Source organism: Anomaloglossus baeobatrachus, chromosome 4 (genome assembly GCF_048569485.1).
Source record: "Anomaloglossus baeobatrachus isolate aAnoBae1 chromosome 4, aAnoBae1.hap1, whole genome shotgun sequence".
NCBI lineage: Eukaryota > Metazoa > Chordata > Amphibia > Anura > Aromobatidae > Anomaloglossus > Anomaloglossus baeobatrachus.
In genome coordinates, this window is record NC_134356.1 from 330,446,471 (window position 1) to 330,471,768 (window position 25,298).

General features: G+C 42.6%; 1 protein-coding gene across 4 annotated transcripts in view; it reads left to right on the plus strand.

Moving 5' to 3' along the window:
• Window positions 1-25,298, plus strand: part of ST7 (suppression of tumorigenicity 7) — a 186,668-nt gene that overhangs the window by 147,904 nt on the left and 13,466 nt on the right. For 3 of the 4 annotated variants that reach the window (XM_075342514.1, XM_075342518.1, XM_075342517.1), the window contains 8 exons: window positions 963-1,078; window positions 3,090-3,165; window positions 4,138-4,292; window positions 5,599-5,696; window positions 6,238-6,352; window positions 7,095-7,167; window positions 9,058-9,160; window positions 10,651-10,801. In XM_075342514.1, the coding sequence (XP_075198629.1) occupies window positions 963-1,078; window positions 3,090-3,165; window positions 4,138-4,292; window positions 5,599-5,696; window positions 6,238-6,352; window positions 7,095-7,167; window positions 9,058-9,160; window positions 10,651-10,801 (887 nt within the window). The remainder of the gene's footprint in view (window positions 1-962; window positions 1,079-3,089; window positions 3,166-4,137; window positions 4,293-5,598; window positions 5,697-6,237; window positions 6,353-7,094; window positions 7,168-9,057; window positions 9,161-10,650; window positions 10,802-25,298) is intronic. The other variant, XM_075342515.1, reaches the window with a different exon arrangement.

Here is a 25,298-nt window from a genome sequence, read left to right on the forward strand (position 1 = left end):
TTGAAAACTTAGTGTAAAGTGGAAAGTTAGGCTGCCAGTTACATTGGGTTTGTCAGATAATCTGGCTCCTGGTGCGAATTTCCTTAATTAACACCAATAATTTGCAGGTATCTGAAAGTGTTCTCTAATTTTGATTCATGTTTATTTTAATGTATCTCATTTACATTATTATGTGCTTTTGAATAAATTCAATTTATGAAATAAGCTTAAAATACTGCTAGTTTACTCATGTTAGGATATAACCACTTAGAACTATACAATCACCTTAACATTTTGAAAATTGTGTGTTGTTCTCTAATTCAGATCTCCAGTTTACATGCTTTTCACTATGCACATTGTTTCCTGCACAACATTGGGAATGGCAAACTCTGCTGAATTTATCATACCAGTTCTGGTGATCTTGAGGCGTGCTTATTAATGCCTAAGTAAAGTAATTGTTGACTCTGTATCGTTTATTTTTACGTACAGGGAATCTGTCAGCAGGTGTTTGAGAACAGCATGATGTAGGGGCAGAGACCATGATTGCAGTGATGTCACTGGGCTACGTGTAGTTTCCATAAAATCAACAGGAGATATCCCTAAAAGACTAGATGTCTCATGTCATGTAGTCCTCCTACTATGTGTAATTCCACCCCCAAGGGTCCCCCGTAAAGTACTTTCCATTCACATACTCAAGTTAATCCTATTCTAAATGAGTTTTCAGAAAATGGACAGGTTGCATATCCTATATCCCATTAAAGATATAGTTGTCTGGGATCTTGCAAACGTTGGCCAACAAGGGCAGCCCTGAGTCAAGATTATGCGTTTTGCATTTCTGGGGGTCTGCGCATTGTTTTCTTGAGAAATTAGGGCTGACTGGCAGGTGGCTATCACCTTTTTGTTTCTTAATTAAAAGTAATATGTAGTGTATTATAACTGTAACTCTATTAATGTATAATCAGACATCTGTCTTTCTATTACAGATACACATGGGTGACAGGAAGGGAACCGTTAACATATTATGATATGAATCTTTCAGCCCAGGATCATCAGACCTTCTTCACATGTGACTCAGATCACATGCGACCCGCAGATGCAAGTAAGAACGGCAATGAGTTTTCTTATTAAACAAGTGACTATTTAAAATTTTTTTACAACTAGCATTTACTGGTATGTCTGCACCAATGAACCCTGCCCCAATTGACTAATCAGAAAATCAACTTTAAAGCAGAGTTACCAAGTTTCACACATTGCTCTAAAAGCCAAATTATTTCTACAGCTATAATAAGGTTAAAATGGGATGATCTTTGTTTGGCAGAATATCTCTGCATAGTTCAGGTTTATAATACTCTCATAGGGGGTGGTCCATTCCAATGGGTGTCGCTGCTCTGTCCGAAGTCCTTCAAATAGCGGCCTCCATTGAGCTCTTGCGCATGCGCACTTTGAGCTACCCGGCTGTGGGCAGATCAGAGTACTGTAGTGTGCATGCGTTGGCAGTTTTTGACCTTTCCTCGCGTTACTGTACTTTGCTATTCCCTTAGCAGGGCAGATGAAAGTGCGCATGTGCAGGAATGCAATGTAGGCCTCTGTGTGAATGACGCAAGATGGAGGAGGCACCAGACAGAGAGCAGCGACACCCATCGGACCAGACCACCCCTTTGAGTGTTTTAGAAAGGTGTTTTTTTTACTAGAATCCTGTGTATATAGTAGCTCATTGGCGGTGGTCGCAGGTTTATAAAACCTGGCGACCAGTTCCCTTTAAGTAATAAAATAGTGTACCAAGAAAAACAAGGCTCTTTTGATTTGCTTTTTTTTTTTTTTTTTTTTTTTTTTTTTAACTAGTCATATCAAGGGCAATCTTTGTTTTTGAATAGTAGCCCTCCCACCTTCCACCACAGACTACTGTAGGGTTACCACACTCCCTTCCTCAGTGGGCAGCTGCAACAGGACTCCCATAAAACAAATACATCACCTAAATGTTTTTTTATACATATTAGATGAAAGTTGGCAAACCTTTGACCATCTGATGTGTATGAGGACCTCCGGTGTCTACCCCTGATAGAGGATGTCAGGGGAACATAATATGATTAACAGTTGGAATTTCACCACTAGATCATTGCATTATTTTCCCTAAAAACACCACTAGCAGCGGTTTGTCTCCCTTTTTTGAAAAGACCTGAACGTAGAACATGCCGAAATCTCATGTATATTGAGAAGAGAGGTGAGAGAACTGTTGGCCAACTGTTCATGCACCACCATGCACCTATATTGTGTAAGGCCAGTTTGAGAAGGCACTGCAGCACTTCACCGGTCTACCCTCCCTCTCAGTACTAGGAGCAGAAGCACACAAACTACTGGCTGCAATTACTACACTTCCATCCTTAGATGTACAAGCAGTTCTTGTAATGTCCCCAGTGCTGGCAGTAAGCTATACACTGTCACCTGTAGCTTCTTGCATTAATCGCTAAGAAAGTAATGCAAGATGCTGCTGTGAATCTTGTAATAGGCTGGAACAGTCTCAAAATGGGTAAAAATGCCTAACCACCAAATGTATGAAGTGTATAAAGCTATGCTATCAAGGCAACCAATCACTTGTCCCTTGCTCTCTGCCATCTGCAATGTACTTGGAATTTTTTTTATTTTTTTTTTTTTGTTAGATTATACTGTGGTCTAGAGATTTTAAAAGTAAACTATAAAGGAACCATCCATTAGTCTCCCTAACACATAGTTTTGTGCCCTTGCAATGAATGGCTCACAGGTGATTCCCCGGTGCGCTCCTGTGCCGGAAGGCACTAACCTCCCTATATGAAAGGTAGCTGGCACAATAAAATTGATTCTTTTATGTAAAGAACAAGATAGTATCTGATTGTGAAACTATCCAGCTTCTTAATATAGAGACACACCGGAAAATGCATGAATGAATGTAATGTAATTTTTGCACATAGCTGCGCAGTGAGCCCCGAGAGTCAACCTTACTGGTGGGCCCCTGCCATCACAGTGCAACACTTTTTGTGCCATATTATGGTGCATGACAGCTTTGTGAAGGAAGCCTAACTCAGGGCAATCCCCGAGAGTTAGAATTGATTCAGTTTTCCTTTTTTGTTGAACAGTAATGCAAAAAGCATGGCGGGAAAGAAACCCACAAGCCAGAATTTCTGCAGCACATGAAGCACTAGAACTAAATGAGTGAGTAGCTTTACCTAATATGTCACGGTAGTAATCGTATTGTACCTGAATGAGCACTCCACACCTATGTCACAACGTGCAGCGCAATGTAACTTTAGACTGATACTAACCTCCTCCTGCTGCTGCAAATGCATGTTTATATTTTAGTTAAATGAACTAAATAAAATTTAGATTTTCATTCCTAGATCGATTGATTTGGAAAAACTAAGAACATATCAAAATGTAGGATTCCCTGCAAACTGTAGTTCCTGTCCACATTGCATGAACAGAATATTTACATTCTGAAATACAATGTTAAATTTGGCCAAAGCATTAAGATGATCAGGCCGTGAAATCATCAATATCTTCTGCATAATAGGCTGGCCGAAGCATTGTTATTACAGTATCCCTCATACATGGCAGTGGCGATAGAACATTGAAGGGAGTTTGCCAGCCCAAAACACTCACAAAACCAATTATCTAGGTATGTTGGGGACTTGGCCAATATAAAGATTATGTATGTAGTATAGCCTTTAGTGGTTTAGTTAGCCTTATTTCCTATAAGGGGGATTTGGTTCAGCGTTGGTGAGGCCAAGGGCTCCGTGCATCATTCTACCCCCTCAATATAAATGCTAAGCACTGTTATTTTTTTGATTGTCAAACTCTGCAGCTGCTCTCACGTAGTGTTACCAGCTTTCCTCATTGGCTTCTGTCTGCAGTATGGTACCAAAAGCAGCTGCATGCAGGAGCCGGCAATGACGCTACATGAGTGTGGCTGCAGAGTTCAGAGAGCTTTCACTTGGCCTCTATATGTGGTTTACGTATTAAGTGGGCTAATTTACTCCATTTAAAGGCCACTGTCACTGCACATATCAGATTGAGTGGCTGGAATCCAGCGCATGAACTTTTGAAATCATTAATTCTTTAGTAGAGAATCTGTATAATCCATGGAAAACGTAATCATTGGGGTTTTTTTTTGTGTCCTGAGCACAGATGTGCCACTGCATTTATTCTCCTGGCTGAAGAAGAGGCCACAACCATAGTGGAGGCTGAGAAGTTGTTTAAGCAAGCATTGAAGGCTGGGGAAGGCTGCTACAGACGAAGCCAACAATTACAGCACCATGGCGCACAGTATGAAGCGCAGCACAGTAAGACCCCTTTTTATATAGACAGTTTTTTAATCTCCTATAAGGTTAGATCTGATTTCTGTTGAAACAGTAACAGGGAAGGGGCCATTTTCCTATGTCATCTAAGACAATGGTTTATTTGATTAATGTATACTTTGTATTGAGGCAAAGTGCATTTTAAAGGGAGTTTTCCCATCTCTGACCTATCTGGCATATATGTAGAGGGAGTGTATGATCAGTGGCTGACCCATCTACACCTCCCATCCCACATCATCAGGTGCTCACTGTGTGCTATATACAACCAGAAAAAGAATGAAAGATGGTCTCCCATATTTATAGGTACAAGTACCAGAGGTGCACATCAATTCTCCTGAATAGGCATATATTCTGTATTAGGAAAACATGGCTGCCTTCTTTTAGAAGCAAATCAACACCTGTCCATGGATTGTTGCTTGTATTGTCAGCTCCATTGAAGTGGACCATATACAACGTCACAAATATTTGCCCATGATACACATCTAGTTCCCCCAGGATGTGAAGGCATATAAAAAATGTGCTCAACCAAACAGCCCCCCCCCCTTCTCCGCCCCTGCCTCATTTTTCGCTGACCACCTGCAGCAGTGACGTGATGTCCCAAGCCAACAACAAAAAGAGGAATTAAATCCTTGAATAGCTAAGCAAATACTCACTGACAAATGGCAGAAGATGTAAACTGCCCAGGCCAAAATAAACCAAAAACATCTTTTGCCATTTGTCTGTGAGGATGTCCCAAGCCACTACGATTGTCTGCAGTGATCATATGTACTGTAGCCGTGACGTCACTGCTGCAGCCTGTCGACACAAAACTGTGGCGGAGAGGCAGAGCTGGATCTGGGGAGGGTGAGTAATAGCTCAGTTTATTATTTTATGTCCTCAAGTCTTTGGGGACCTGAAAGTTTATTTTGGACAAGCTCTTTAGGCTCCCTTTCAGTCACTCCAGTGGAATTGAGCAGTATCAGACATATCCCATGCACAGGTGTGGCTATAAGAGAGCAGCCATGTTTTTCTAATTTTGTACACTGTTTTTTTTAACACGCTCTCCCAGTCCCTATGTCAACACTACGAGGAGCATGCCTTACTGAACTCGATGATAAACTGTATGCAGTAAGTTCCCAGGCCTAAGCTGTAATTGACCCTAACTAACCAGGGGCTCAAGGCATTAGGTTTCGCCCCAGGGGGCCATTCTTCACATTTGTCCTAGTCTTGCAAATGGCTGTAAAGAAATAAATCTGTAGTTATCCCTTGAACATGGGATTGGTATATACATCTTCTGCTTTTATTGTTTCAGGACGAGACACTAATGTGTTGGTGTACATTAAAAGAAGATTAGCAATGTGTGCACGGAAGCTGGGAAGAACAAGGGAAGCTGTTAAGATGATGAGAGATGTAAGTGTGATACACGTCAAGACGTTCTGATGGCATCATTCCATTAGCCTGTGTTTTGTGGTCAGTGTACATTTGCCTTTTATATACATTTCGGCAAAGAGCTTGAATGTAAATAGGACATTAGTGTTTTGTTTTTTTTTTGGTTTTTTTTTATAACCAGTAACTTTATGTTCATATTAGCGTTGTGGCTTCCATATATGACCGCAGTCACTGCGTTTCGCCAGATGATGTATGACTGCATCACTATTCGCACTCCCCAATATGTCCCTGGAATTTTATTTTTGTAAATTGAATCTAGGAACTGGTTTGTGTCCCATGAGATGCATGGATTAGTCACTTTATTAATTCTAAAGTGCTAGTTATTGCAGTATTTATTTTTTATACTGTCAATAGTTTTTATCTAATTGTCTGCATTGTATAAGATTTCCTGCAGATGCCTATCAGTGCAATTGGCTGTGGTATCTCGATGCCTTTGTCCTATGGAGTTCTCCTTCTGTGTGTATCACTAAAGCCTGTGTTTTTGCTGTCTGATTTCTTCTAGTTAATGAAGGAGTTCCCATTGTTGAGTATGTTCAATATTCATGAGAACTTGTTAGAAGCTTTGCTCGAGCTCCAGGCATACGCAGACGTACAAGCAGTTTTAGCAAAGTATGATGGTGAGTTCATATCCCTTACACTCACGTCGTCGTGCACCATGTTTTTATGTCTATTTCTCACTATGTAGACAGTCACAGAAATAATGATTGTCATTCCATATATATTTTGTATTTGGAAATTTGTCCTGTTTCACGCTACTGGATAAATAGAAGGCGTTAACCATGTGCGCCATCCACCAATAGTCCTGTGGGCGGTGCTTGAGTGGTGAGGAGTCGGTGTCCTGGCTGTAATCCTTATTTTATGATTGACTCCCGCTCCGCTCACCTAGCGTTCACTTTACATACCCTATGGGACTTTTATTAAGCATTCTATTAGCAAAGATACTGTGACTCCATCACTGCCCAATGACGATTCGTTAAGTGTCTCACAATTTTTTGTAACATTTTTTTTTTTTTTTATTTTCCCAGCAAAGTGAAATGGGTCATTTTATCAGGAACATTTTTAAAAAAGTATAACTGGGCATTCTAAAACCATGGTGATACTTTTTGTAAAAGGAAGCATTGTACAGCTATTATTTTTGTATGTTTTAGAGACTGCTTCCCATTTAGTGTTTCTCTTGACCACTACATTTTATAGATTTTTCACCTAAGCAAATGTTTCATATTTTGAACACTTTTTTTTTTATCCACATGATATAATTTTGGGAATTGTGAACCCTGGCTTGTGCCCTGGGTATGCCGTACTAGTCATGTTTACTTGCCATTATGTAATTTATTGTTTGCATTTCTTTTCTGCTTCCAGATATAAGTTTACCTAAATCTGCCACAATATGTTACACAGCTGCATTGCTAAAAGCACGAGCAGTATCAGACAAGTAAGTGTCAGTTATTGTCACCTTTGTTTTCTGCAGTACGTCATTGATCCCTCTGTAATGGACAAGAAATGATTTGGTAATAGGAAAATGTTGTTCTTGTAACTCCATGCATTAAAGGGAATCTGTCATGGCCAGAAACACTATTTACGTGTGTGTGTGTGTGTGTGTGTGTTTGTCGGACTGTCATTCCGTATGCTGAGGTGTGATCAAAGCCACACTCACTATAGTGAGCCATGACTGTCACCACTCCCTGCACTGCCCCAATGACTGGTAGTAAGCGGCCACATGGATGATATTGATTTTCTCCCTATAGCAGCTGCTCCAATAGGGCAGATCGGCATAATGTTAATGCTGTTTAACTGCAGGTTAACGCTATACCAGCAGGTAAATGGTGTTGCTGGACATGACTGATTACCATTAAAGCACCACGCCAGCGTTGTTTTTTTTTATTCAACGTGTAGTGGTGCTTTAAGTGTAAATCTCCTCCCCCCTGTATTTTACTCAACTGCTACAGTCTTCATCTTTTTCCAGCCTTGTTCTGATTGATCTCCCACGATTTGTGACCTGCCGGCAGCTCCAGTGTTTCATGGAGCACACCAGAGGTCACAAATTAATGTAACTCTATGAAAGCCTCGTTCTGGCTCCCATAAAGTTGCATTCGGAGCTTGTGATGTAACTTCTGACTTCCGGCCAGTCAGACATTACATTACGGGCACAAGATAGTCAGTAGGTGAGTATAAGATCGAGGGCAGGGGATCTAGATTTAAAGCACCACTCCAGAGCTGAAAAAAAAAAAGAAACAGCTTAGAGTGGTGCTTTAACACTACTGAACACGTTTCCATTTATATGAGAGCTTCTCCGTTAGTGGTGCAACTGATCAGAGTATCTGCTCAAGCAAAAATACTAAATTGAACCACCTTTTTAGTAGAGACTGAAACCTTAGAATATTCTACTGTTGGAAATATATTCCTGCACTTCTATAATCTGCCCAGTGACTCTGTGTTCAGCATGGGAGCAGTATTGTGTGGCTTCTATTACAATGGATATAGACCACAACAATTACAGCAACTTTGGAGCCAAGTGCTATCCTGAGAGATGCTGCTACTGTAGCATTTTGACAAATCCTAATATTCCGATAAAATATGCTGAAGAAATGTCCTTTTTTTAATTATTATATTATTTTTGTTAAGCAAGGAGGGAGGATAATAGTTTTCATGTCTTGTTAATTTGCAATGCACTCCAATGTTGCTATAGTTAAGAGAACCCAAGGAGTGGCTCACCCAAAGTAAAGGCACTATAAACAGCAGCGTCCCTTAGATTAGGGCAGGCCGAGCTAGTATTGTGCGGCAGCATGCTGTTCAGTGTGTGCACTCACAGAAGTGCAAGTAATTTTTGTTTTCATTCTTTTTGTCCTGTAGATCGACCAGTACCTGCAACATCTTTCCTCCCTACACAGCGACTCCAGCTTGGGAGGGCAGGGGAATGGTTGTCTCAGCTTTCCCTGTGGTGTCTGCCTGCCAAGTACAGCTCTGGAGTTAGCCGTGAGGTGTGAGGTGAGGAAGAGATTGCATGGTCTGGTTTCTTTCCTATATACTAGTGATTTCTGTGCCGGTAACCGGGCATATAGTGACCCCCTGGGGCAGGACATAACCACTCCAGCTGTAGTGAGCATCATTCTGAGAAGAAAGTGCTAGGAATCATTCCATGAAATGGCCAGAATGTGCATATTGTACTGTTGTGTGATTCTCCCTACCTAGACAGCGGGAAATTTAGACTTTAGAAACCAGGGGTAATAGTTTAGAACGTTTCACAATCTGTAAAAATCATTCTACATTATTTCTCGTGTAGAGGTTTCTCTTTCTTAGTGATATCTGTTTTTGTTCTTTCTAGATTCTCCCCAGAAGCCGCATCACGGCGAGGGCTCAGCACAGCAGAAATGAATGCCGTAGAAGCAATTCATAGAGCGGTGGAGTTCAATCCACATGTGCCAAAAGTATGTAAATCCAGGTGGCTGATAATACATTGATCACTGCCGTCTGAAACCAGCCGAAAGGTTACTTATTAATGTCATATTAAAGTTACATAATTGCATTTCCCACAGTTGTACTGAATTAAACTTGGGATACTGTTTTTCCTAGGGGTAAAAGGTTGTAAGCGATATAATACATATAGGCAGAGCATCATTGCTTCCTCTCTCTATATTTAGGATGTACGTAGTAAAAACTGAAATGACGGGGAAGGGGGGCGCAAATGGTGTCTTAACCGGTGGTACAAGAAAGATTTAAATAGGTGGACGAACCTGGTGCGGTTGTGTTCTAGACACCACCACTAAAACCACATGATATAGATGGCTGCTGCAGAACCCAGAAGGATAACGTTGGAGGAGATGGAAGAAAAGGGTTAATCTGCGCTGTCAGAAGATCACTGAAGATCGATTGGCATTAAAACATCTGATTTTATTGTTCTACGCATTTCAGAGCTGTATCCCGTTTTCAGGAACAAAATAATGTACATTTATCAGATTTAAGGCCACTTTACACGCTGCGATATCGGTACCGATATCGCTAGCGTGGGTACCCACCCCCATCGGTTGTGCGAAATGGGCAAATCGCTGCCCGTGGCGCACAACATCGCCCAGACCCGTCACACTACTTACCTGTCCTGCGACGTCGCTGTGACCAGCGAACCGCCTCCTTTCTAAGGAGGCGGTTCGTTCAGCGTCACAGCGACGTCACAGCTGCGTCACTGAACCGCCACCCAATAGAAGCGGGGGGGCGGAGATGAACGGGACGAACATCCCGCCCACCTCCTTCCTTCCGCATTGCGGGCGGGACGCAGGTAAGGAGAGGTTCCTCGTTCCTGCGATGTCACACGTACCGATGTGTGCTGCCGCAGGAACGAGGAACAACTTTGTTACTGCTGCAGCAACGATGCAAAATCGCTCAAAGGTGTCACACGCAACGGCATCGCTAAAGCGACCGTATGTGCGTCACAAATTCCGTGAACCCCAACGAGATCGCTTGAGCGATGTCTCATCGTGTAAAGCAGCATTTAGGATGTGTGTGACCTTCTTAGAGAGAGATGACAAGTACGTGCAACTGCAGCCATGTTATCCATAACCTGTGCACTTGCTTTCCTGAGACTGACATTTCATCAGTGCGTTCAATCAATAACCGTTTTACCATCACAATTATTCTGTTCTAAGAAAATGTGACCAATTTGTTTGATTTTATGTGCAAAAACCCCATTCACACTGAGCTTTTAAGGCATGCTCCAGATCCACATCCTGTACAATAAATCTCAGATCTCGGAAGCTCAGATTCTCGCAGATTTATGGTCCAATTTGTGATGTAAATATACAGTACGGCTGACTTTCTATAGGAAATAGGAAGAAAGCGAAATTTTGTGTTTTTTTTTTTTTACTTTCATTCATGGCTAATGTACCTAATGACTCTTACACAATGTTATATTTTTTTTTCTTAGTATCTTCTTGAAATGAAAAGTTTAATACTGCCCCCAGAACACATTCTGAAGAGAGGGGACAGTGAAGCAATAGCTTATGCTTTCTTTCACCTTCAACACTGGAAAAGGGTCGAGGGAGCGTTAAATCTCTTACATTGTACGTGGGAAGGGAGTAAGTATATTATTCTTTTATAAATCCTATTGTTCATGGCATAAAGTAAACTGTAGGTTCTAACTGTGACACATCACATGGCATAGGATGATCCAGAATCTGCCAACTATTACATGTTAAGGGGGCTTTACACACAGCGACATCGCTAGCGATGTCGCTAGCGATAGCACCCGCCCCCGTCGTTCGTGCGTCACGGGCAAATAGCTGCCCGTGTCGCACATTATCGCTAGGCCCTGTCACACATCCCTCCCTAGCGACGTCGCTGTGGGCGGCAAACAGCCCCTTTTCTAAGGGGGTGGTTCGTGCGGCGTCACAGCGACGTCACACGGCAGCCGTCCTATTGAAGCGAAGGGGCGGGGAGCAGCCGCAGGAAAGTGACGCCCACCTCGTTGCCGGAGGACGCAGGTGCGGTGTTCGTTGTTCCTGGGGTTTCAAACGTAGCGATGTGTGCTGCCTCAGGAACGATGAACAACCTGCGTCCAGCACCATCAACGATATTTGGGATTTGAACGACGTATCAACAATTAGGTGAGTATTTGTGATCGTTACCGGTCGTTCGTACGTTTCACACACCACAACGTCGCCAACGAGGACTGATGTGCGTCACGAATTCCGTTACGCCAACAACCTCTCGTTAGCGATGTCGTTTCGTGTAACGGGGCCTTTAGAATGGTAAATTGTCCCTCAGTACGTATGGAAGAATGGTCAGGGTTTTCAGATCAGCTGCATTATTGGCGTGAAGCATCATTAAAATTCACTTCCCAGTAATTTCTGCAGTCAAATGTATTCCATACAGTCTACATAAGGCCTCTGCCACACTCACGTGAAATTCACGCACGTGCCGAGAGACACGTATTTCCCCTGCGTGTTGCGTGCAGGTAAGTACGTGTCTCTGGTACGTGCGGGCCACGTGTGTTCTACGTGTGCTATCCGCGATAGCACACGTAGAACCGGTAATTATTATACTCACCTGGTCCTTCCTGATGTCCGCGCTGCTGTCCGTGGTGCTGATCCTCGGTCTCCAGCCCTCCCGTCTCCCCGCTGCTGCTGCTGCCAGGCAGTGAAGTGAATATTCAATGAGAATAATGAGCGGCGGTCGGCAGCAAGAGGCAGCAGCGGCAGAGACAGGAGGGCTGGAGAAGGTGAGTTAATGTTTTTTATTTTTTTCCCTGACATGTGTGTTTACTCCGGCGCGTGTCACACGGGACCGCATCCACACTACACCCGTGTGGTACGGGTGCGGGCCGTGTGACACCCGTGCTGCCGGAGAAAACACTGACATGTCAGCGCTTTGAAAATCGCACACACGTACAAACGCACACGGACACACGTTCCGTGTGGTTTTACGTGTGTGTGCCTGCTACCATAGGGTAGCATTGCTGTACGTGTCTCCGTGCCGCCGGTACGTGTAAAAAATGACAAACACGTGCCGGAGGCACGGATGTGTGGCGCAGGCCTAAAGCATATTTAGTTCCATGCAGTCAGCCAGGCCTAGTGTAGTATGCTACATTGAACTCCTATATAAAAGTCTAAATGGCAGGTCCCCCTAGAAACACCTATTATCGCAATCACTCCTTACAGGCATTAGATTTGTAATAATGGAAAATTACCTGGAATTGTAGGTAATTCACACCATGGTTTTCAAAGAAAAAAAAAAATACATATTTATTGAACAATTTCTTGGCATGTTTGCAAGTAGTGCTGGTAAATGATGCATGGGAGACTACATTAAAGCAGAGCTTGTCAAGCAGTTTAATGAATTCTGAATTCTTCTTTAGTTTGAAGTTTGCTAGCCTCCCTTCATAGCATTCTACACTACATCTTTGTCTGTTTTAGCCTCCCTCCATAGCATTCTACACTACATCTTTGTCTGTTTTAGCCTCCCTCCATAGCATTCTCTGTGCAAGGAATAACACAACCTTGGAGCAACCTGATGGCCTTAACCTAGGTGCGTGGCAGCAGTTGGGTGCAGCGTTGTCTCCTTTTTGTTAGGGACCTACATAAATGGGGCTGCAATGATTCTAGGCTTACAATATATCTTTTAATGTTCTTTTTTAAATTTAACCCCTTCACGACCGGCCGATTTTTTTCGGTTTCCGGGTTTTTTTTTTCGCCATTCTTTTTCTGAGAGGCGTAACTTTTTTATTTTTCAGTCAATATGGTCATGTGATGGCTCATTTTTTGCGGAACGAGCTGTACTTTTAAATGAAACCATATGTTTTGCCATATAGTGAACTGGAAAACTGCAAAAAAATTCCAAATGCAGAAAAATTGCAAAAAAAGTGCGATAGCACTATTGTTTGAGATATTTTATTCACTGTGTTCACTATATGGTAAAACTGATGTGTGGGTGTGATGCCTCAGGTCAGTGCGAGTTCGTAGACACCAAACATGTATAGGTTTCCTTTTATATAAGGGGTTAAAAAAAAATCGGAAGTTTGACCGAAAAAAGTGGCGCACGTTTTACGCCATATTCCCTGACCCGTAGCGTTCTCATTTTTCGGGATCTATGGCTCAGCGACTGCTTATTTTTTGCGTCTCGAGCTGACGTTTTTAACGGTACCATTTTTGCGCAGATGCTACGTTTTGATCGCCTCTTATAGCATTTTGCGCAAAAGTTGTGGCGACAAACGTCGTTTTGGCGTTTGGAATTTTTTTGACGCTACGCCGTATACTGATCAGATTAATTGATTTTATATTTTGATAGATCGGGCGTTTCTGAACGCGGCGATACCAAATGTGTGTGTATTTTTTATTTTTTTAACCCTTTAATTTTCAATGGGGCGAATGGGGGGTGATTTGAACTTTTAGGTTTTTTGTTTTTTTTATTTAATTTTTTTAAAACTTTTTTTTTTTACTTTTTTTTTTTTTATTTTACTATTCCCCCTAGGGGGCTATTGCGATCAGCATTCAGATCGCTCTGCACTATCTGCTGATCACAGCTATACAGCTGTAAACAGCAGATACGCTCTCTTTCTCTTTTGCTGTGCTGCTGGCACAGCGAAAGTGAGAGCAATTCATGTGTAGTACAGGAGTCATCACATGACCCTGTGCTACCATGATAACTAACGGAAGTCACGTGATCGCGTCACGTGACTTCCGGTATCGGGCGGTAAGTAAAAGTTTACCGCGATCGCGCTTATAATGGCGCTGTCACATATTGACAGCGCCATTTAAGGGGTTAAACGGCACGAGCAGATAACGATTCTGCTCGTGCCTAGTAGGCACACATCTCAGCTGTGAAAATCAGCTGAGATGTGTGCCGATCGTGGCATGCTGCCACCAGCAGACCGCGGGCAGTAACATTGACCGCTAGGACGTAATTTTACGGCCCGCGGTCGTTAAGTGGTTAATGTACTTTGAGGCCAAGTTCTCATGATGAGAATTTGGTTCATTTTTGATGCTGCCGATTTTCTGCACAAATTAGCTAAATTAGGTTACTTGCATTTTTTTTAGTTCATTTTTTTACGTGCATTTTTATGTATTCTATACTTTTTTTTTCAGCTGCGTTTTGTCTCCTATTTAATGTCCTGTGTTAAATAAAACTTTGCTTAAGCTACTTCTTGTTACTTAGCTCTGATATAACTTTGATACATCATGGGAACTTAGCGCATAAAATGTTTTCAGTCCTGCAAAATTCATGAAATAAGTTTTCATTGCACTTCAAAGAAAAATATAAATGGCAAACTCAATTGTGCCACATATTTAATTTATCAAGCAGTCTGGATTGCCAATAATCCAGAAATTCCGTGACCGTTTGTACAAATAGGGCACATTTTTGCCCTCTCCATAAAAAATAAACTGAATTAACTTCTAGAGACTATTTTAACTCTAATTCTAATAACTTTACAGTGAATGTAGCTGATGTCTTCATAGCAGAATTATGGGCTGGAGACATAGATCACAATAATTTATTGTGGTTTTCCAATGTGTCCGCAAAAAAATATTGTCTGTCCTTAAATTTTTAATAAGCTGTCGAAAAAATAAAAAGTCAAGTTGGCAACTGTGCAAGCCATCCCAGAAATTATTAAGAAGAACTGTTTACCTTCTATTCCTTCCCATAATTACATGTCTGTGAAAACCCAGCACATTACTATTTTATATAATTTCACTTTTTTCTTTCTCTTCTTCTGATATGAACATTTGTCCAAGTAGTCTATACTTCTAATTATGTAGCTGACAACCGCTTTGTATTCTGTTATTCTGCCCCCTTGGCTACATCTAGTCGGTGGCTTTGGATGTGGCATAAGCTTTGCTTTCATTGGAAGAACAAGGCCTGTAGGGTGTAATAAGTGAACGTGGGATGTCTAGTAAGCCCTTGTTCCTGGTCCTTGTAGTTTCCAGAATTCACCAGCAGAGGGCACTTGTACATACACGATACTTGTACGTTGTTCCGCCGCTTTCTGACCTGCCAGGTAGAATTACCGATACAGATACCATAAAGTAATTATATAGTAATTAAATGGTAATATTTGTTTTGTGTTCTCCTCTAGCGTGTCATGTTCTTTATCAAGTCAGTGTAATTGTTCATCTCCTGAGAGGTGGTCTAATTACATCTTTAGGTAGATTCCATGTAGTGTCCCTGAGGCGCCTTTCTTAGGTAGGAACTCAAGACTGTATTGTAGTGGGTTTGTTACTGTTCACCATGTCCTGATTTTTGAATAAGTGATATCACTAAATATGAGAAAATCCATGGCAAATGTGCATGTTCATTTCTTGGTCCATAACTTAAGAAACCTCGATCAGTTTTTTTTCCTTGTGATTTTTGTACGCTGTACATTTTTCCAAACAGGTGCTTTAAAGAAACAAATCGTTGTATATTCTCCCATATTACAATATAACAGTAAAGGGGGCTTTACACGTTAGCGATATCGCTAGCAATTTCTAGCGATAGCGAGCGTGTAAGTACCCGCCCCCGTCGCGCATGCGATTGTTTGTGATCGCTGCCGTAGCGAACATTATCGCTACGCAGCGTCACACATACTTACCTGGTCGGCGGCGTCGCTGTGACTGCCGAACAATCCCTCCTTCAAGGGGGAGGGACGTTCGGCATCACAGCGACGTCACCGCAACGTCACTAAGCGGCCGGCCAATCAAAGCAGAGGGGCGGAGATGAGCAGGACGTAACATCCCGCCCACCTCCTTCCTTCCTCATTGGGGCCGGCGGCAGGTAAGGAGACGTTCCTCGCTCATGTGGTGTCACACACAGCGATGTGTGCTGCCACACGAGCGATGAACCACAACGCTAAACAACCCTTACCGATTTTTGACTTTGGGACGACCTCTCCATGGTGAACGATTTTCACCATTTTTGAGGTCGCCTAAGGTCGCTGGTAAGTATTACACGCTGCGATATCGTTAATGACGCCGGATGTGCGTCACTAACAACTTGACCCTGGCGACCAAACATTAACGATATCGTAGGGTGTAAAGCCCCCTTAAGTGCGCCTGTTCTGCTGTTCCAGATATTACTGTTCAAGCATTTTCAGTTATAATGCCAATGTATGTATTTAACCTCTTCCTGATCAGTCAATGTTTACTTTTTGTGCTGATGTTTCCTCCCCTTCTTCCAAGAGTTATAAACTTTTTCTATTTTTGTCGATAAAGCCTTAAGGCTTGTGTTTTGCTGAAAGACTCGCTGTTTTGAATGGCACCATTCATTCTACTATTCAATATACTGAGAAAATGGGGATTTTTTTTTTCCAATACAGTGAAATTGTTCAAACCCCCATCCCCCTCCCAGGTTTGACAGCACAATGAACGCTATATAAACAACATGGAAGCATGATTCTTTGGGTTGGTAAGATTGCTGTAATACCAACATTTTTTTTGTATGTTTTTCCATTTTTTTTTTTTTTCCCTTCAATTTGTTTTCACCACTTAAATAAAGAAAAATTAAACAATCATGAAAATATCCCACACACTGGATTTCATAAGAGGACCAAGTTGGTAGCGATGGGCCCCCACTGCCATGACCTCTGATTAGCTTCCTACGAGACTGTGTAAGACAGTGACAGCGCACACCAGCATCAATGGCATTTGAGTGGATAAACTACATTGATTATAACACCCTCTGACCTGTGTAGTTACAGGCACATGCCAGCTATGTATTATAACCAGCATCTGTTAGATATGGTGCGGGCTCAGCTCCTGAACCTGCTCCATAGATAGGAACCTTGTGTACCATTAATAGATATGTCAGGAAGTGGTTAAAATGGAAATTGCGCTTTGAATAAATTTAGCCTAAATCAGTAGTATAAGCAAATATAAGACATTTTGTATTGTAACTTATGAGTGAAATCCGCTTCTTTCTCCAGTCTATACAGAAGTTAGGGGTTGGAGGAGAGAGGAGCAGTGAGAGGCACGGACATGCAGAGAAATCTATCCTTGCTGCATCTTCTTTAGTTACTAATTTCTCACTGCAGTGCTGGATTCCAAGCTGCACTACTCAGTATAATCTCGTCCATGTGTCGGTCTGTTTGCTGCCAAACTATTATTATTTTATTATTATAGCGCCATTTATTCCATGGCGCTTTACAAGTGAAAGAGGGTATACGTACAACAATCCTTAACCATACAAAACAGACTGGTATAGGAGGAGAGAGGACCCTGCCCACGAGGTCTCAGTCTACAGGGAATGGGTGATGGTACAATAGGTGAGGACAGAGCTGGTTGCGCAGTGGTCTACTGGACTGAGGGTTACTGTAGGTTGTAGACTTGGAGGTTGGAAGAGAGGGGGTCTTCAGGTTCCTCTTGAAGCTTTCCACTGTAGGGGAGAGTCTGATATGCTGAGGTAGAGTGTTCCAGAGTATATGGGAGGCACAGGAGAAATCTTGTATTCGATTGTGGGAAGAGGAGATAAGAGAGGAGTAAAGAAGGTGATCTTGTGAGGATCTGAGGTTGCGTGCAGGTAGGTACCGGGAGACTAGGTCACAGATGTAAGGAGGAGACAGATTGTGGATGGCTTTGTATGTCATGGTTAATGTTTTGAACTGTAGTCGTTGGGCGATGGGAAGCCAGTGAAGGGATTGGCAGAGTGTCGAGGCCAGGGAATAGCGAGGGGAGAGGTGGATTAAGCGGGCTGCAGAGTTTAGGATAGATTGGAGAGGTGCAAGAGTGTTGGAAGGGAGGCCAGAAAGCAGGAGGTTGCAGTAGTCTAGGTGGGAGATGATGAGGGCATGCACTAATGTTTTTGCTGATTCTTGGTTAAGGAAAGCACGGAACTATAAACACAAACTTGGTTTATGGGAGACCTCAAAGCAGCTATTCTCTATCAACCAGTTCAGTTAATTGCAAATTTGAGATCTGAGGGGGAAAAAATGCAGGATATCAGTAATAGTATGACCAGAAATAGTTCCTCTTGTACACACACACATAATGGCTTATTCTAAGAAATTGAATGTGTAGTTTCTTTTTAGGATCTTTTTAGCTAAGGTTACATATATCCCTTGTATCTGGCTGGTTGTTTCACACCTGAGCCAGGGCCGGCTGATGACATTTAAAAGCACTGATTATTTTTACGCTACAGAAAAATATGAGATTCTTTTTTGCGACATGTCCTGCCAGAGCTGAGAGTAGAAATGTAGAATATGTTAGTGATATTGATATGTGACATTTTCAGTTATACATCTTTGCTGAAATTCCCTGCTCTTATTTCAGTTACATTTGTCTTCCAGGATTATTAGATACAATCCTCAGTGGAACTACATGTTCCACAATGCATTACTTTCTGTATTCGCTGTCCAGGAGTGTGTGCAGAGCCGCTGCCAAACAAGACTGGCTGAAATGGAGCTGCTTTTGGCCGTCCATGTTGGTGCTGATGTGTGTCAGCTGCCTCGCTTTGTGGTCACGTCACCTCCACAGCCTCGTATTGTTCGACCACCCAAGGGTGAAGTTACTGGGGCTCTTATTTTTACAGAAGAGGTTATGAATTACACCCACAGATCAGTCATAAATCGTTCAGACCTCACATAAATGACAGCTTTTATTTGCAGTTTGTTCATATATTCTTATACAGGGTGGTGTATATCTTAGATTGTACCTTAAATTGCTACCACAGTACAGACATTGGTTTTCCTGGTCACTGACAGACATGCCTGTAATCGACTCTAGGTCCTATAATATAAATCTTTAATGAGCAATTTATTTGTTATTTATGAAAATGATTTGATCAATCTCAAGTTAAATAAACGGGGTTTTCTTAATAATTTTTCATGTAATGCAATCCATCATGTGTATCTGTGCCCCTTTTGATGCATAATATTATTTTATTACATTTTTGAAGCTGCTTCCTGGCATTGAATGCTAACCCCTTCACCACCCAGCCTATTTTGACCTTGCTGACCTTGCCATTTTGCGCAATTCTGACCAGTGTCCCTTTATGAGGTTATAACTCTGGAACGCTTCACCGGATCCTGGCGATTCTAAGATTGTTTTTTCGTGACATATTGGGCTTCATGTTAGTGGTAAATTTAGGCCAATATTTTTTGCTTTTGTGAAAATTTTGGAAATTTGGCGAATATTTCGCAATTTTCAAAATTTGAAATTTTATTCCCATAAATCTGAGAGTTATGTCACACAATAGTTACTAAATAATATTTCCCACATGTCTACTTTACACCAGCACAATTTTCAAAACAATTTTTTTTTTTCATTAGAATGGCTCAAAGTTCATCAGCAATTTCTCATTTTTCCAACAAAATTAACAAAACATTTTTTTCATGGACCACATCACATTTGGAGTGACTTTGAGAGGCCGAGGTGACAGAAAATACCCAAAAGTGACACCATTCTAAAAACTGTTTTTAGAGAAAGTGCAACCCTCATTCTACTCCAAACCATATCCAAGAAATGTATTAACCCTTTAGGTGCTCCACAGGAACCAAAGCCAAGGAAAAAATGAAAATTTTACTTTTTTACACAAAAATGTTACTTTAGCCATAAAATTTTGCATTTTCACAAGGGTATCAGGAAAAAATGCATCATAAAATTAAATTGTGCAATTTCTACTGAGTACGCCAATATCTCATATGTGGTGGGAAACCACTGTTTAGAGGCACAGCAGGGCTCAGAAGGTAAGGAGCGCCATTTGACTTTTCAAACACAAAATTGTCTGGAATAGTTAGCGGATGCCATGTCGCGTTTGTAGATTCCTCGAAAATACAATGGAGCTCCCTCCCCCAAAAGTGACCCCATTTTGGAAACTAGACTCCTCATGGAATTTTATCTAGATGTTTAGTGAACACTTTGAATCCCTGGGGGCTTCAAAAAAGTTTATAACGTTCAGCCGTGAAAATACCTAAAATTGTTTCTTCAGCCATGTAGCTTTTTTTCTCACAAAGGTATCAGGAAAAAATGCACCATAAAATGTATTCTGCAATTTCTCCTGAGTACACAAATAACTCATATGTGGTGGAAATCAAATGTTTGAGCGCACTGCGGTGCTCAGAAGAGAGAGAGCGCCATTTGACTTTTCAAACGCACGGATGCCGAGCAGTGATGTGCATCACTGATCAGCCGCTTCAGGACGTACACATGGATGGGGAATATGGACGCAAAAAAAAAAGTCCTGCCCAAACGTGAGCAGGGATGCCGATCCATGCTGTGCATCCCAATCAGCGCTCGGCCGCTGCAGGACACACGAATTAATGGGGTGCAAAACGCGACATGAGGTACAGATGCAAAAAGAAAAGCTGTGCCAAAAATTGAGCAGGGATACAGACAAAAAAAAATATACTCACAGGGCCAGAGTATTAATTAGGCCTAAGCCACACGGCGAGAAAATTGGAGCAAGTGGAATGTAATAAAACATCGCATTCTACTCGGACCAATATTAACCAATGTGCCAGCACCCATGAGTAATTATTTTCTCAGCCCTAATCGGACCGAGGAAACAGTCGCAGCATTCTTCGGGTGCAATGCGATCCTTGTTTCTCTTGCATCCATTCAAGTCTATGGGGCGAGAGAAAAATCACACTGCACTCGCATTACACTGCCCCTCCTCAGCACTGGCCCGCTTACCGCAGCTGTGGTCCGATCGCATTATCTGATCTCAGTCGCAATGACACTCGGCTCCGACTGTGCTGCCAGTGTGAGCAGAGTGTCATGCGAGGATCGCAGTAGTCTCCGTGTGGCCGTGTGGCCCCAGCCTTAGCAGGAGGATCACTGAACAGAGGAACTGCAGGGTGAAGGATCACACCGACTACAAGTGAACGCAGAGAGGCAGATTGGCAGGCGGGGGCGGGCATATTAGCGGGCAGCTGGGGCAGGGCGACAAATCGGGAGCGCACAGGGTCAGCACGGGGGCGCGCAGGGGTAATACTTACAGCGGCAGCAAGATCAGGAAGCGGCGATCGGGCGGTGGCAGTGAGGTACTACAAGTACCATCACGGCATGGAGCAGACATGATGAGGGAGGGCTCCCCAGGCAAAAACAAGCCTGGGGAGGGCGGTCACAACAAGGTCAGACCGCCCCCACTGCGCGCTGATTGGAGCGATTGCGCGTCATAGCACGATCACGCCAATCAGTGCTGGTGGGGGTGCAGTGTCTGCTGGTCTCCAGGTATGATCCTGCTGCAGCACGTCATCAGCTGGATCTCACAGAATTGCACTGTTTGGGGCATTTTTTTAGCCCAAAACAATGCAATAGCTTTGATTGGCAGTTTACTTTCACTTTTTCATTTTCTACTGCCAATCAGAGCGATCGTAGCCACGGGGGGCAAAGCCACACCCCTGGGGTCAACTACAGGTCCTCACGTACCTGCAGCGCTGGTGACAATTCAGTGACCCCGGTCACCAGCACTGCAGGAACGGAATCCCGCCATGACTCAAATGGTGAGTCAAAGGTCGGGAAGGGTTACCCTACTAATCAGGAATAAAGTTCTTGGCAATAAATGTTTTAGGATAAAACTATACTAGTAAAAAATAAATATACATTTACCTACAATGCCTTGCAAAAGTATTCACCCCTTTAACTTTTTACCTATTTTGTTACAACCTATGTTTAGAAATTTATGTAATCCGATTTCTGTGTGATGAATCAGCACTAAATAATCTAGGTTAGGGAAGTGAAGTGAGAAAAATAATATAGGCAAAAATTTCTTGTGCAAGTAATTACCTTCATATGTCACATGCTTAGTGAAAGTCCACCTGTGTGCATTCTGTCACATGGTCTGTTGGTATATATACACAACTTTTCTGAAAGGCCATAGAGGCTGCAACACCATTAAGCAAAAGATACTACCAAAACACCATGAAGACCAAGGAGATCTCCAAACAAGTCAAAAAGTTGTTGAGAAGTATAAGTCAGGGTTGGGTTCTAAAAAAATATTCCAATCTCTGATTATCCCCGGAACACCATTAAATCCATTATTATGAAATGTAAATAACATGGTACCACAACAAATCTGGCAAGAGAGGACCGCCCACCTTACTTCTGAGGCCGGAGAAGGAAGGCATTAATTGGAAACCGAAGGTAACTGTGAAGGAGCTGCAGAGTTCCCTAGCAGAGACTGGAGTATCTGTCCATATGACCACAATAAACCATACAGTCCACAGAGGTGGCCTTTATGGAAGAGTGGCCAAAAAGAAGCCTTTACTTACAGCCAAAAATTGGAAGGCTTTTTGATTTTTGCCAAAAGACATGGGGGAGACTTCTCTAATGTATGAAGAAAGGTGCTGTAGTCAGATGAGACCAAAATTTAACTTTGTCCACTAAGGTAAATGCTATGCCTGACGCCAAACCAACACTGCTCATTATCCAAAGAACACAATCCCCACAGTGAAACATGGTGGTGGCAGCATCATGCTGTGGGGATGTTTTTTGGCAGCAAGGACAGGGAATATTTTCAGTCGAATGGAATGTGGATGGTACAAAACATAGGGATATTCTTGAGCAAAACCTGTTTGTTACTGATTTGAGACACTGAAACGGAGGTCACCATCCACCAGGACAGTGACCCAAAGCATGCTGCTAAAACAACACTCAAGTTGTTTTAAGGGGAACAGTGTAAATGTGTTGGAATGGCCTAGTCATAGTTCACACCTTAATCTAAATGAGAAACTGTGGTCAGACTTGAAGATTGCTGTTCATCACAGGAAACCATCTAACTTGAAGTAGCTAGAGCAGTTTTGCCCTGGCAAAAATCCCAGAAGTGGAAAGCTCTGACTTATCCACTGCATCTTGCAGCTATAATTGTCCCAAAAGGAGGCTCTGCAAAGTACTGACTTTAGGGGGGTGAACAGTTATGCACATTGAAGTTTTCAGATAGTTTGTCCTATTTATTTTTTGCTTCACAATAACAGGAAAGCCAAATGTTCACAGTTGTAGACCTGTTCTTTACTTGAACTGTTGCGAATCCTCAAAAAAACTATGAAATTATAGGTTGTGAGGTTGAAAAACATGAAAAATGCCAGGAGGAAGAGGGATAGGTGAATATTTTCCTAACGCACTGTATATCTAATATATAAAGCTGTGTGTGTGTGTGTGTGTGCGCGTGTGTGTGTGCATGTATGTCCGGGATTGGCATCTGCATCGTTGGCGCTACAGCCACAAAATTTTGCACACTCACACGTCTGGACCTCGAGAGCGTCATAGACTATGTTGTGAGGTGAATTTTTAACTCCGCACGTTACAATTTACCAATCAATTTTGCCCCTATCTACATATTGAGGGAAAAAGTGAAACAAAGTGTATCCGCACCGTCGCATTTACAATCACGAAATTTTGCACAGACACCATGTGACCCAGGGAACATCGTAGACTGTTTTAACAGGAAAATGTAACCCCGCGTTTTACAGTTACGCTTCAAAAAACATGCCTCCATTAAAGTAAATGGAGCCTGGAACTACAGGTTTTTAGTAGGAGCTGTGATTGGTTGCTATAGGAACAAAAGACATTCATAGAATAAGAAGCTTATATGTGAGGTAATAAATGTCGGTGGGGAGACGGATAGACAGAGAGAGAGAAAGAGAGACAGACTGGGAAAGAGACCGAGACAGACGGGGAAAGAGACCGAGACAGACGGGGAAAGAGACCGAGACAGACGGGGAAAGAGACCGAGACAGACGGGGAAAGAGACCGAGACAGACGGGGAAAGAGACCGAGACAGACGGGGAAAGAGACCGAGACAGACGGGGAAAGAGACCGAGACAGACGGGGAAAGAGACCGAGACAGACGGGGAAAGAGACCGAGACAGACGGGGAAAGAGACCGAGACAGACGGGGAAAGAGACCGAGACAGACGGGGAAAGAGACCGAGACAGACGGGGAAAGAGACCGAGACAGATGGGGAAAGAGACCGAGACAGACGGGGAAAGAGACCGAGACAGACGGGGAAAGAGACCGAGACAGACGGGGAAAGAGACCGAGACAGACGGGGAAAGAGACCGAGACAGACGGGGAAAGAGACCGAGACAGACGGGGAAAGAGACCGAGACAGACGGGGAAAGAGACCGAGACAGACGGGGAAAGAGACCGAGACAGACTGGGAAAGAGACCGAGACAGACTGGGAAAGAGACCGAGACAGACTGACCTGGAAAGAGACCGAGACAGACTGACCTGGAAAGAGACTGACAAAGATAGATGGGGAAAGAGACCGAGACAGACTGGGAAAGAGACCGAGACAGATGGGGAAAGAGACCGAGACAGACTGACCTCGAAAGAGACTGACAAAGATAGATGGGGAAAGACACAGATCTTGATAGAGACAGACGGGGAAAGAGACAGACCTAGAAAGAGACAGATGGGGAAAGAAACAGAGAGAGACAGACAGACAGACGGGGAAAGAGACAGACGGAGCACATTACTTGGCCAATTTAGTTAAATCTGTGTGGAATATCTGTGGTGTTGAAATATATGTTGTGAAATGCTTCTATTAGCTTAGTTTTTGCCTTTCTATCTATTTGTTTTGTGTTTTTTGTGTGCAGAATACATTTTTGTTAATACATTCTATTTTGTTAACAGTTATTAACCCGGGCGAATCCAGGTAGTACAGCTAGTTTATATTTATATACCCCATACCATGTATATTGATGGCATTTTTGACTGACCCCTGTATCTGAAGTCCACTGATCTATGTAATAGATTTGGCACACAATCTGAGTGTGCAAATGCACTGACAGGCAATCTTATACTGTGAAATAATCAGTTACCTGTCACAAAAACCCATAAATAACTTACTATATTCCTAAATGCTGAAACTTATGATGCTACATTCAGCTGGCTGCTAGAGAATATTATGACCGCAATTATAGAATCAAAGGGGTTCCCTGTGCTGTGATTGTTTTATAAAGGGCTGTCACCATCAGCGATCTCTATATGGGGACAGGAACAGATGGTTCATGTTTTCTCTGCTAATCCGGACTTTGATCCCTACTGATTAGTTAAAATTCAATAAACACGTACTGGAAAATGAAGGGGAGGGAGGAAGAAATAGAATTCACAAACATGCAAAAAAGTGTGTGTGTATGTGATGTATGTGAGATAGAGATATATATT